Source organism: Cricetulus griseus, chromosome 6, assembly GCF_003668045.3.
Source record: "Cricetulus griseus strain 17A/GY chromosome 6, alternate assembly CriGri-PICRH-1.0, whole genome shotgun sequence".
NCBI classification, from domain to species: Eukaryota; Metazoa; Chordata; class Mammalia; order Rodentia; family Cricetidae; genus Cricetulus; species Cricetulus griseus.
The window spans coordinates 85,116,509-85,129,262 of NC_048599.1; the positions used below are offsets into that span (position 1 = coordinate 85,116,509).

The 12,754-nt window shown below is 47.1% G+C and overlaps 1 protein-coding gene and 1 pseudogene across 1 annotated transcript; one reads left to right on the top strand and one right to left on the bottom strand.

Annotated features, from left to right (window-relative positions):
• Positions 1–17: 17 nt before the first annotated feature.
• Positions 18–5,694, top strand: Znf408 (zinc finger protein 408). The gene is made up of 5 exons (XM_027422507.2): positions 18–397; positions 684–961; positions 1,631–1,692; positions 1,866–2,125; positions 4,134–5,694. Exons 1-5 carry the CDS (start codon positions 352–354, stop codon positions 5,630–5,632), a joined length of 2,145 nt encoding a protein of 714 aa, XP_027278308.1. The 5' UTR covers positions 18–351; the 3' UTR covers positions 5,633–5,694.
• Positions 5,695–9,966: 4,272 nt separating this feature from the next.
• LOC100762489 lies at positions 9,967–10,540 on the bottom strand (annotated as a pseudogene).
• Between the last annotated feature and the right edge of the window lie 2,214 nt (positions 10,541–12,754).

Consider the following 12,754-nt stretch of genomic DNA (forward strand, 5'->3'; position numbering starts at 1 on the left):
AATGCACGCCTAAGAGGTTACACAGTATAACAACTGTCCGGCTGGTCGCTCCCCAAAGGAGGGTGGGTTGGGCAGATTGGTTCCGTTCTTCCAGATACTGGAAAGTAGCGTGCCTCGGGAATCCTTTCGTTCTCAGACTTTTGTCTGTCCAGTATTTCTAAACTCCCAGTCCTGTGGTCCAATGATGCCTAACCATTGAGATTCTTTCTTCTTTCCTCTTTTTTTTTTTTTTTTGGTTCTGAATTCTTTCTTGAGCTTAAATTTGGAAGTCAAGGACTGTTTCCGCGAGGAACCGGGACAAAAACGCTCACTTCCGGCGGAGGGGTAGTGGCGAGAGCTCTCTGATCCAGTATGAAGGAGGCGGAGGAGGTGCTCTTGGGGAAGACACTGCCGCTCCGTGAGTGACCTGCGATGTCTGCGACCCTCAGCCCGGCACTAGATGGCCCCAGCGTTTTCTAGTCAACGCCTCCTCCCTACATCCCTTTTTCTCTCTAGCCTGGGATCCTGCCCCGGTGCCTTCCAATGCTCTGGGGTTTAAGAGCCTAGACCCCCTTCCAAGTTTTCAGGGGCTGAGGTAGAGCCTTGCTTATCCCTCAAACCCCTGAGGCATAGCTGACCTTGCACTTTCCCCAACCCCACGCCCTCGTGGGCCGCTCCTTCACTGCCTTCCCGTCTCCCTGCAGCCCCCAAGCCGATCCTGGGCCAGGAATCAGGATGGAGCCTTTCTGGAGGAGGCTTTGCTCAGGGCCTCAAAGACTTCCCGCCTGGTTCGAGCCCTGTCATACTTGCTCTAAAGACCCTCCCCCAGGGCTTGGCCCTGGGCCCCTCGAGCGCCAGGAAACAGCACTTGGGGGTCTGGTGTGTCGGAGAGCCCCTGCAGCTCGGACTGCATTGGGGACCTCTGGAAGTGGACTCCTTCTCGGAGGAGAAGGGCGAGGGAGTGAAGCCACCACGCGAGCAGGTATTGAAGAATAGGACATCTCCTGTCCTAAAGTTTGCGGGAGGTTCAGGTATTTCCTGGCAGCTCTGAGTTGGTTAGAAGCAGGGTATTTAAAGCGCTGGGAAGTCGTTTTTGTCCCTTTACTACAGGACTGTGTTTCCTTACCTAAGCTGCAGTAACTAAGGAATGCAGATGCAAAAAGTTATGAACCTAATTCCTAAGGTTCAGAAGCTAAGGTTACCAGGATCAGATTTGAGCCTCATCAACTAGTTAGTGAAATTGCTTGTAAAAGAAAGCAATGGCTGTTAGAAAAATCATTTGGAAACTAGAGGAAATGATACAAGTAAAGGTTGCATAGTAAGGATTGTTTAAAATGATTATTGTTTTTCGCTGGCAGTGGTGGTGCTTGCCCATTAGTCCCAGCACTCAGGCAGAGGCAGGTGAATCTTTGTGCGTTCCAGGCCAGCCTGGTTTACAGAGTGAGTTCCAGAACAACCAAGGCTACACAGAGGAATCCTGTCTGAAAAAAATCAAAAACAAACAAAAAAAACCAACAACAAAAAAGTTTCATCTTAGAGTTAGTCCAGAAAGGTTGCAGCCAGCCTTAATTTATTTTGTTTTCCTACTTGGGAAACACCCTACCACCGCCACCAAAGGCAGTTTAAAAGGGCTTTCATTTTTTTATTCCAGGATCTGTCACTCGGCTGGTGGGGAGCCATATGCACCTCGAAGCAAAGTTCAGCTTGGATCAGGTAAGTTACACAAGTGTGCATACAGACTACACTTAACTTGCGATGGAACCTGAAGCCAATTCTAGTTGTCTGGCAGGGGTCTTTTCCAATGTGCCCTTCCAGAGATGTGGCAGCAGGGTCAGGAGACCATGGGAAGAAGACCTTTTGAGCCAGCTCTTGCTCTTATTTTGCAGTTTGGTGCAACAAGGTAGGCTACAGAGTGATGGAAATGTGTCCCTGGTTTGGATCAATGAGGAGCTTCACCTGCAGGTGTACCAGATTGTGCTGCCAGGCTCTGAGTTGCTGCTGTGCCCACAGTCTCCCTCCAAGATCCTAAGAGTCATGCACCCCAGACTAAAGGAAGAAGCAGCTGTAGTGGTGGTGGCAGAAGAGGAGTCTGCTATACAGGAAGAAGTGGCCTCTCCACGAGAGGATGCAGCAGAGTCTTGCACAGGTATGTGTCCAATAAATACTTATTCTAGTTAAAGAACTTAAACACAGGCATGAGAACCAGACTTTGGATCCCAGCATCCATATAAAAGCTGATTGTAGGGGTGGGAGAGACAGCTCAGTGGTTAAGAGCACTGGCCATTCTGGCTACTCTTCCAAAAGACCCAGGTTCAATTTCTGGAATCCACATGGCAGTTCACAACTGTCTGTAACTCCAGTTCCAGGGGACCCAACACTCTCCCACAGTCATACACACAGGCAAATTATCAAGCACATAAAATAAAAATAAATATTTTTAAAAATGAATAATAAACTGGGTGTGGGGGCTGGAGAGATGGCTCAGAGGTTAAGAGCACTGACTGCTCTTCCAGAGGTCCTGAGTTCAATTCCCAGCAACCACATGGTGGCTCACAACCATCTGTTATGAGATCTGGTGCCCTCTTCTGGTGTGCAGATATACATAGAAACAGAATGTTGTATACATAATAAAAAATCTTTAAAAAAAAAAAAATAAAAAATAAACTGGGTGTGGTAATATATGTTCCTGTAATCCCAACACTCAGGCAGAAAGATCTTCAGCCCAGGTTACATTTTAAACTCCAACTCAGAACAACAGCAGCAGATACTGAACAGTAAAAAAGAACCTAATTTGAAAACAACAAAAGACATGAATAAACATTTTTCTTAAGAGGCAAATAAGCTCGTGAACATTATTACCTATCATAGAAAAGTTAAAATTGACCTAAGGCTGGGCATGGTGGCATACACCTAATCTCAGGATTCAGGACACTGATACTGAAGGATTACCATGAGTTTAAGGCAGGTTGGACTATAAAACAAACAGAGAAACTATAGTAGGGTATCATCATGTAGCAACCAGAATTCTTCAAGTAAAAAATCCTGGTTATTGCCAGGCAGTGGTGGTACATGCCTTTATCCGAACCTGGGAGGCAGAAGCTGGCAGATCTCTGAGTGAGGCCAGTCTGATCTACAGAGGGAGTTTCTGGACAGCCAGGGCTACACAGCAAAACCGTGTCTCAAAAACAGCCCACCACCACCACCACCCCACCACCCCCACCCCCACCCCCCCACCCCCACCCCCACCCCCCCCACCCCCCGCCAAAAAAAAAGAAAAGTTTCCTGGAATTATATGATTATATTGATGAAGATAGAAAACTATACAAAGTTTCTCATTTGTTTGTTTCTTGACATTGTTATACATGTAAAAACTTTAAATTTCTAATGGCTGTTTTGGTTTTGAGACAGGTTTTCTCTGTGTAGCCCTGACTGTCCTGGAACTGGCTCTGTAGACCAAGCTGGCCTCAAACTAGGAGATCCACCTGGTTCTGCCTCCCAAAGCTGGGACTAAAGTGTGTACCTCCATCACCTGGCCATCATTAGGACATTATTATTATTTCAGGTGCATGGGTATTTAGCCTAAGTTTGTGTACCACATTGTATAGTACTCGAGGAGTCCATAAGAGGGCACTGGATTCCACTGGAACTAGAGTTACAGATGGTTGTTAGCCACCATGTGGATGATGAGACTTGAACCCTAGTCTCCTGCTAGGGCGGTATTCTTAATTGCTGAACCATTCCAACAGCCCCATCTTGCCCTCTCTTATTCCCCAACCCTAGTACCCTTCATCTTCCCAAACAGTACCCCTTCGACTTTTGTGTCTTATCCACAGAGTTGGGGCAGGGTTTTTCATTTTATTAACGAACTCAGCCAGGGAGATATGAGGGTCCAATCCCATGAGTGTCTCCAGTGAGAAGAAAGCCGTGGCCTAACTCTAGGAATTAATAAGGTGGCCACCTTGATATGCTTCCCCAGAAGTATGTGAGATTAGACAGGAAAGAGAAAGTGTAGCTCTTGCCTAGGGAAGATATGTGTGTAGGTTTTTCCACTGGAAAATGGGTGCCTGGCAAGAAAAAAACATGAAGTATAATTCCCCAGTAATAGTATCTGCTACCAAGCTTGGCTAATCCTTACACCCCATCTTTTCCCTCAGATCCTGGTCATGAGTCACCCCATAGTATCCAAGAAGAAAACACGATAGGTTCTGGACCTATGGCCCAGAATCAACCTTTCAAGGATAGCCAACTCCTTGGCCCGTTGCTTCAAGATGACAGCATGGATAAGGAATTCCTGCCACAGACACCACCTGAACCACAGGGCAACTCAGCTGCCCAGAAGAGCACAAAGAGCAATGAAGCCAGTTTATTAACTCCCAGAAGGACCCAGGTGCAAACCTGCCCAGCCAAGAACTTACATGTCCCCAGCAATGAATGCCTATCTACAGTAAAGATCTCGGAGCCCAGAACCCAGCTCCCTAACTTGCCTGTACTGCTCTGCAGCCCTCCTGACCCAGAAGAAAGCTCCTCAAAGCAGGGGCGCCGATACCAGTGTGGGGAGTGTGGCAAGGCATTCCTGCAGCTATGCCACCTCAAGAAACATGCATTTGTTCACAAAGACCACAAGCCCTTCCTGTGCACTGAGTGTGGCAAGAGTTACAGCTCAGAAGAAAGCTTCAAAGCCCACATGCTGGGCCATCGAGGGGTGAGGCCCTTCCCTTGTTCACAGTGTGACAAGGCTTATGGTACCCGCAGAGACCTCAAAGAGCATCAGGTGGTCCATTCGGGTGCCCGGCCCTTTGTGTGTGAGCAGTGTGGCAAAGCCTTTGCTCGCCGACCTTCCTTGCGGCTACACCGGAAGACACACCAGATGCCAGATGCCCCTTCCCCATGCCTATGCCCATGCCCAGTATGTGGGCGGCTCCTGGCCACCCAGGGTTCACTGCAGAACCACATGAGACTTCACACTGGAGAAAAGCCATTCCTGTGCCCACACTGTGGGCGAGCATTCCGCCAGCGGGGCAACCTCCGAGGACACTTGAGGCTGCACACAGGGGAGCGTCCTTATCAATGCCCACACTGTGCCAGTACTTTCCCCCAGCTTCCAGAGCTGCGGCGTCATCTCATTTCCCACACTGGTGAGGCCTACCTGTGCCCTGTGTGTGGGAAGGCCCTCCGAGACCCACATACACTTCGTGCTCATGAGCGCCTGCACTCGGGGGAGAGGCCCTTTCTGTGCCTCCAATGTGGCCGAGCTTACACACTGGCTACCAAGCTGCGCCGTCACCTCAAGTCCCACATGACAGACAAGCCATACCGATGCCCTGTCTGTGGCATGGGCTATGGCTTCCCTCAAAGCCTCAAGCGGCACCAGCTCAGTCACCAGCATGGGGTTTCCTCCAGCCCTTCTCTGCCTCCTGCTGCCTCTGAGCCCACCATGGTGCTCCTACAAAGTGAGCCAAAATTGCTGGACACATGCAGCCAGCAGGAAGTGCCCTCAGACGGGGGTATTGTGGAGGTCACCATCTCTGAGAACCAGGGAAAGTGCTTTGTGGTACCTGAGGAGCCCACCCCTAGACCAAACCTGGTGCTGATCCATAAGGATATGGGCTTTAATGGCTGGGCTGAGGTGGTACAGGTAGAAGCAGGCACCTGACACCTTCACTGAGTCCACTCCCACCCCTACAGGAGCTCTCCATAAAGACTTCTAGCAGATTATGTCTGTATGTCATTCTCTTTGGGTCTCCTGATAGGTGCAGGAACCAATTTGATTGGCTCTTACGGTTGGGAAAGCTTGGCTGTCCATCCATCCATCATATGTCCTCTGTAGTTCAGGTTTTAGTTAATTTTGAGTGCTTTTCACAGCATCTAAAGCAGTAGTTCTCAACCTGTGGGTCGTGACCCCTTTGAGCATAGAACAACCCCTTTCACAGCCAAGACTTAGAAAACATACTTAAATTACAATTCATAACTAGCAAATTTACAGTTACGAAGTAGCAACGAAAATTTATGGTTGGGGCTCACCACAACACATTAAATGGTTGAAATGCTAGGAAGGTTGAGAACCACTGGTCTAAAGGTTGTGAAAGCTGAATAACGTGGGTAATGGGTTGGGTGGGTTTGTGTGTATCCATAGGCTTGGCCCACAGGGAAGATAAGAGGAGTAACATGGTTTGCATTGGCTGTGAGCCTTGACAATGTGAGATTTTGGAGATGGAACAAACAGGTAGCTGGGTGTAGTACACAGTTTGAATCCTAGCACTCAAGTAAGGCGGAAGGATTGCTGCAAGGTTGAGGCCTTCGTGGACTTCATAAAGGGACTTGTCTCAGAGGGAGTGGGGGAAGAGGTAATGGCCTTTCCAGTTTGTGATTTGATGAGCTCTGGATGTGTCAGAAATTACTGGCTGGGCATAGTAGCTCATACCTGACATTTCTGTCCTTGGAAGCACAAGCTGGAGACTCACCTGGCCCCACTTTAGGAAGAAGACGCATTAGATAGGAGTTCAGAGGGACATGTTAATTGATGGGTGATGTGGTCCGGTACCACCCAGGGCCTCCTCAGGGATGACAAGAGCACACCTTGATGGAAGGCCAGGCTTCCTGTGAGCCTAACCATGTTGTAAGTAGTATCTTTAAAAAAAACAACAAAAAAAACAAAGGAGTAAAGTGCTTTAAATATTCTGCCCACAGCCACAAAGCTCCCTATAGGCAGAGTTTAAAGTCTACCTGTTCTGCTTTATGCTGCTGGCAGGCTCCCAGTATCAATACTATACTGTCTTGGTACACCCTGATTTGGGAGATGAGTGGATATTTAAGAGGTGAGATGGGGGGACTGCAGGATGGGGATGAAGCAGGGATGGAGATGTAATTCCAAAGGTGATCAGGAGACATCTCTAGTAAAGTGGCAAGCAGAGTCAAGAGCAGTAGGTAACGGGAAGAAGAGCTAGGTGCTAGGCAAAGGAAAGAGGACAAAACCCAGGGTTGCCACCTAAGAACAAGGTGCAGAGGGACCATGATGGACCAGAAATGGTTATTGTGCGTTATTTGTACAATTGCTGATTGGTTTAGTAAGGAACTGAATGGCCACTAGCTAGGCCAGGGGTATAGGTAGGACTTCTGGGCAGAGAGAGAGGAAATAGGAGATAAATATAGGTCTTCAGGAGACTCCGAGACCTGGAACAACTGGGACACACAGATTGGGGATAATGGTAAAAAGCCATGAGGCAAAATATAATTAATAGGAACAGGTTAACTTACAAGTACTAGTTAAGAACAAAGCTAAGCTACAGGCTGAGCTTTCATAATAAGAAGTCTTGCTGGGTGGTGATGGCACATGCCTTTAATTCCAGCACTTGGGAGGCAGAGGCAGGTGGCTCTCTAGTTTGAGACCAGCCTGGTAGACAGATAAAGCTACACGGAGAAAGGCTCTAAAAGCTACACGGAGAAACCCTGTCTCAAAAAAAAGAAAAAAAAAAGTCTCCGTGTCATTTGGGAGCTGGCTGGAGGGCTAGCTATAGATGGTGAAGCCAGAGGTGTAGGCAGGAGTGAGTAAATCTTGGGTGGATATGTTCTCTGGGAGGCACAAGTAATGGAATTCGGAGACAGTTATTGAAGGAACAATTATGAGTTAGGTTTCCTGACACTCAACCCACATTTCCCACTTGTGAGGTAGGCTTTGAGAGTTATGAGAAACAAGCAGTTGGGGAAAGGTGCCAGGTCACTTAGCAAATAGGCGGCCTTGGAAGCTATGAGGGCAATGAGGAGGCCTAGAAATGGCCATGGTCATGAGGTCAGTCAATATCAGAGCCAGGACTGACTGCAGGCTTCTGATGCCCGGCCTAGTGCTCCTGCAGCTCACACGAGCGGCAATGTCCTTTCTTGGACATCAAGGACACCCTTGAGATGGTGTCAGTGCCTGGCTGGTGCCTGGGACTCACTATAGTCCAGGTTAGCCTTGAATTTAAAACAATCTTCTTGCCTTAGCTACCCTTCACCAGGTGTTCAGATTGTAGTTATAAGCCACACAGCTGTCAAGTGATTCTTAATAATTTGGTGTATAGAACCACACACAAGCTGGGTGGTGTTGGTGCACGCCTCTAATCCAACACTTGGGAGGCAGAGGCAGACAAATCTGAGTTCAAGGCCAGCCTGGTCTACAGAGTGAGTTCTAGGACATCCAAGGCTACGAAGAGAAACCCTGTCCTGAAACCCACATCCCTACACACAACCAACCATGACTGGAAAAAAAAAATTAGAAATCAGTGAAATGATTCCCAGTGATACTCTGCTATACTAAGACTGGTACCTAGCTCTGCTATACTCATAGACTGACCCTAGCTCTGCTGTACTCATAGACTGGTACCTAGCTCAATTGTCATCAGAGAGTCTTCATTGGTATTTGATGGAAACAGATACAGAAAGCCAAAATTAGGCATAGCTCAGGGAATCCTGAAGAAGAGGGGGAGGAAAGATTATAGGAGCCATAGTGGCCAAGGACACCACAAGAAAACCCACAGAATCAACTAACCTGGGCTCAAAGGGCTCACAGAGACTGAACTGACAACCAGGAGCCTCCATGAGACTGACTAGGCCCTCTGCATATATGTTACCGTAGTGAATCTTTCTCTGTCCCACCAGCCAGCTCCCAGATCATGACATGAAGACTTACTAATTATGGAAGCTCGGCCAATAGCTTAAGCTTGTCCCATTAGCTCTGAAGGGTCAATAGCTAGTCAGGATTTCCAGGCACAGAGGATGCGACTCCTTCTTCCCAGCATCCTCTGTGCCTGGAAATCCTGACTAGCTATTGACCCTTCAGCTTTTTATTAAACCAGAGTAATAGATCTTCACAGTGTACATAAAGATTATTCCACAACATGTATAGTTGTGGAGCTTGGTCTTCTTGTGGAACTCCTAACAGTGGAAGCAGGGGCTGTTTCTGATTCTTGTGTGGGCTTTTGGGGCCCTTATCCTCATACTGGGTTGCCTCATCCAGCCTTCAACTTGACATGCCATGTTTGGTTGATATCCCTGAGAGGCCTGCTCTTCTCTGAATAGAAGTGGGGGAGGCAAAGGGGAGGGGGCAGGGGGAATGAGAGGAGGGAAACAGTGGTTGGGTTGTAATAATAAAAATAACTTGGTGTATACTGTGTGTACTGAGATGGAATGCTTCTTGTCATAGGACAGATTCTCTGAAAACAGTGTTGAACACCTTTTTATAGAGTCAAGCAATGGAACCCCAAATCAGAAAGTGGGGCAGAAGCTGGATATTGTGACTTGCCCCTATAACCTCAGCACTTGGGAGTCTAAGGCAAAAGAATTAAGAGTTTAATCCTTGGGCTGGAGAGATGGCTCAGAGGTTAAGAGCACTGGCTGCTCTTCCAGAGGTCCTGAGTTCAATTCCCAGCAACCACATGGCACCTCACAACCATCTATAATGAGATCTGGTGCCCTCTTCTGGTGTGTAGGAATATATGCATGCAAAAGGCTGTATACATAATAAATAAATCTTTTTTTGTTGTTGTTTTTGTTTTTCAAGACAGGGTTTCTCTGTGTAGCTTTGGAGAGAAATAAATCTTTAAAAAAATTGCCTAGCATAAAATACTAAATGTCAACTTCTGTTTATAAAAAAAAAAGAGTTTAATCCTCAATTGACCCACATGCTCAAAAAGGGGGGAATTCCACAACATGCTTAAAAATGCTTTTCTGGCCAGAAAAGAGCCTGGTCATGAGACAGACGGTGTGGGGCTCTGTGCTTCTTTTTTTCTCTTTTATTATTATTATTTGGGGGAAAGGTTTGCACATGCAGCTGTATGCCTGTGAAGGAAGAGGACACCTTCAGGAGTAAGCTCTCCTTCCACCTTTATGAGGGCTCTGGGAATCAAACAGGTGTTTTCACGTGCAGAACCGTCTTGCCAGCCCTTTAAAAGTTTTTTGTTGAGATTTTTAAATTTTTTTTTTACTTTTATCTGCATTTATTTTATGCTGAATTTATTCCCGTGCCATAAGTTTTTGTTTCTTCAGTTTCTCCTGGGACATCTTTTTCTTCTGTGCAACCTCCTCTTCTGGCTTCGGAACAATCTGTTCCTTTTCCCTTTTCGATGTGACAGCGGGAGATCAGTTATGGGTTAATCCGGCCGTGAGCCCTGTAAGTTCGGCGACGCATCTTAGGTGCTTTGTTCAGCTGGATGTGTTCGATGACCAGAGAATCTACATCTAGACCCTTAAGCTCAGCATTACTCTCTGCATTTTTAAGCATGTGCAGCAAAAATTCAGCACTCTTTATCGGGCACCGACCCTGTGTCGAGCCCCACTGTTTGGCCTGGGCGCACCTGCCGACTCCACCATTGTACAACTGGAATGGCACACATTGCTTCTTCAATGTGACATCTTTCAGGTATTTGGTGGCTTTTCGGATATGCATACCCTTGATGGCCTAGGCAGTTTCACGGGTATTCTTAAAGTGAACCCGGAGATTTGAACCTCTTGACTTGCATGATTTTGTAGGTTTTTCTGGGTCGAGAGAGTAGCGAACCATCTTCACAGGTTACCTCAGGTCGCTTACAGGAAGAGTAAGTGCTTGTTTAGATTTTGTTGTTGTTGTTGTTTAGATTTTTTTTATGTGTGTGTTTTATCTGCAAATATGTGTGTGTAGTTGGTATGTGTCTTATGTGCCATAGAGGTCAGAAGAGAGTGTCAGAGCCCCTGAACAGGTGGTTGTGAGATGGGTGCTGGGAACTGAACCAAGATCTTCTGCAAGAACAACAAATGGGACCAGGAGGTGTTGACCCACACCTTTAATCCCAGCAGTCGGGAGGCAGAGACAAGTGGATCTCTGTGAGTTCGAGGACAGCCTGGTCTACAGAGTGAGTTCCAGGACAACCAGGGCAGTTCACAGAGAAACCCTGTCTAAAGCAACAAAACAAAACAAAACCATGTCTTCAAGAATACTCATAGGGGCCCAGTGAGATGACAAGAGGTTGGAAGCACTTGCCATGCAAGCTTGACCTGAGTATGATCCCTGGAACACTCAGGTGGAAAGAGAGTTGAGTCTCAGAAGTTAACCTCTGACTTTCACATGCACACTATGGCATGTGCCCATATGTTTTCACACACTTACACAAACACAATCAAATCAATAAAATTACAAAAAAAACCCCACTACACACAGTCCCCCAGACTATAAGCTCATCAAATGCTCATTAATATGCAAATTATAAAATAAAGCTAGGTGCGGTGGCACATGATTGCCTTGGGTTCAAGGTCAGCTCCACCTACAGAAGGGACAGATAAGTAAAATATGCAATATCCATGCAAAGGGCCAGGCCATGGTGATTCATGCCTTTAATCCCAGCACTCAGGAGGCAGAGGCAGGCAGATCTCCTGAGTTCAGACCAGCCTGGTCTACAAGAGAGTTCCAGGACAGCCTCCAAAGCCACAGTGGAAACCCTGCCTCAATTCCCTACCCCCCCAAAAAAAATCCATGCAAAGAACTGCACATGTGATGAGCACACCATGGATGGATCCACAGAACCGTGTGTGAGCTAGAGGAGACTGACACAAGGTGTTCAAAGATAGACAAAGCTGGTGTGTGTCAGGGTGGTGGTCACTAGAGAGGGCAGCTGCAGGCTGACAACAAAGAACTTTGGGGTCTGGTCCGATGGGGTGCACATGGAATATAGAATTAAATGATTATGATTTGTAAACATGATGCAATCCTTATTTTAAAAGGCATACATGATATAGAATTTTGCATTTGTTGATGGGGAAAGGGCCATCAGAATGACTCAACAGGTAAAGGGACTACTATTGTCAAACTTCACCTCCTGAGTTCAATCCCTGAGACTCACAGGTGGAAGGAGAGAACTGCCCTCCACATGTGTGCACTGGGGAATGTGCACACACAAATAAATATACATAATTTAATTCTTTAAAAAGAGGCATATGTTTGTTTTGTTGTTTGTTTGAGATAGGGTCTCTCGATGCAGTTCTGACTGTCCTGGAGCTTTCGATGTAGACTGGGTTGGCCTCAAAATCACAGAGATCCTCTTGCTTCTGCCTCCCCAGTGCATGGATTAAAGGCATGCAACACACTCAAATGCGTAAGTTTTTGAAAGTTATTTTTTTCTAGCTGGGCAGCAATGGTCCCACACATCTTTAATCCCAGCACTCTGAAGGCAGAGACAGGTGTATCTCTGTGAGTTCCAGGCAACCCTGGTCTATGATTGAGTTCCAGGAAGGCCACATCTGTTGACACAGAGAAACCTGTCTCGGAAAAAAAAAAAAAAAAAAATTGTGGCTGGAGAGATGGCTCAGTGGTGAAGAGCACATACTACTGCTCTTTCAGAGGACCTAAGTTTAACTGCCAGCGCCCACGTTGGGTGGCTCATAGCTGCCTGTAACTCCTGGGGATTGGCCGGGTACCAGCCCTCACATGCATATACCCACACACACATGCACTGTATATGTATGAAAATACACAGAAGTGAGCCACTCAGGAATTAAGCTGATTGTGGAAGACCCAGTTCCCAGTTCTCTGCTAACCATGTTTCTCTCCAGACTGTACATGACCCCAAACAGCTAGCCCTGGTGAAGTCAAGGGTCCCTTAATTCCCGGGTGTACGTGCTCTTTGTCCCTCTGTTCTATTTAGACCCAGGACTAATATTTACATTGTAAACAGGAAATGGGGGAGGGTGAGAGGCAGGTCCAGAGCTGTTGTGTAGAATTGGAAACCTCTGAGGCTGGCCCAGTGCAGACAGGTTGGGAGGGAAGGGCTGT

What these genes read in the sequence shown, in the direction of transcription:
- Znf408 (XM_027422507.2), top strand. Translation starts at nt 352, where the DNA reads ATGAAGGAGGCGGAGGAGGTGCTCTTGGGGAAGACACTGCCGCTCC. An exon ending in TGAAGCCACCACGCGAGCAG is followed by an intron (nt 962 to 1,630) that starts GTATTGAAGAAT and finishes TTTTTATTCCAG; the next exon opens with GATCTGTCACTCGGCTGGTG. An exon ending in TGCAGCAGAGTCTTGCACAG is followed by an intron (nt 2,126 to 4,133) that starts GTATGTGTCCAA and finishes CTTTTCCCTCAG; the next exon opens with ATCCTGGTCATGAGTCACCC.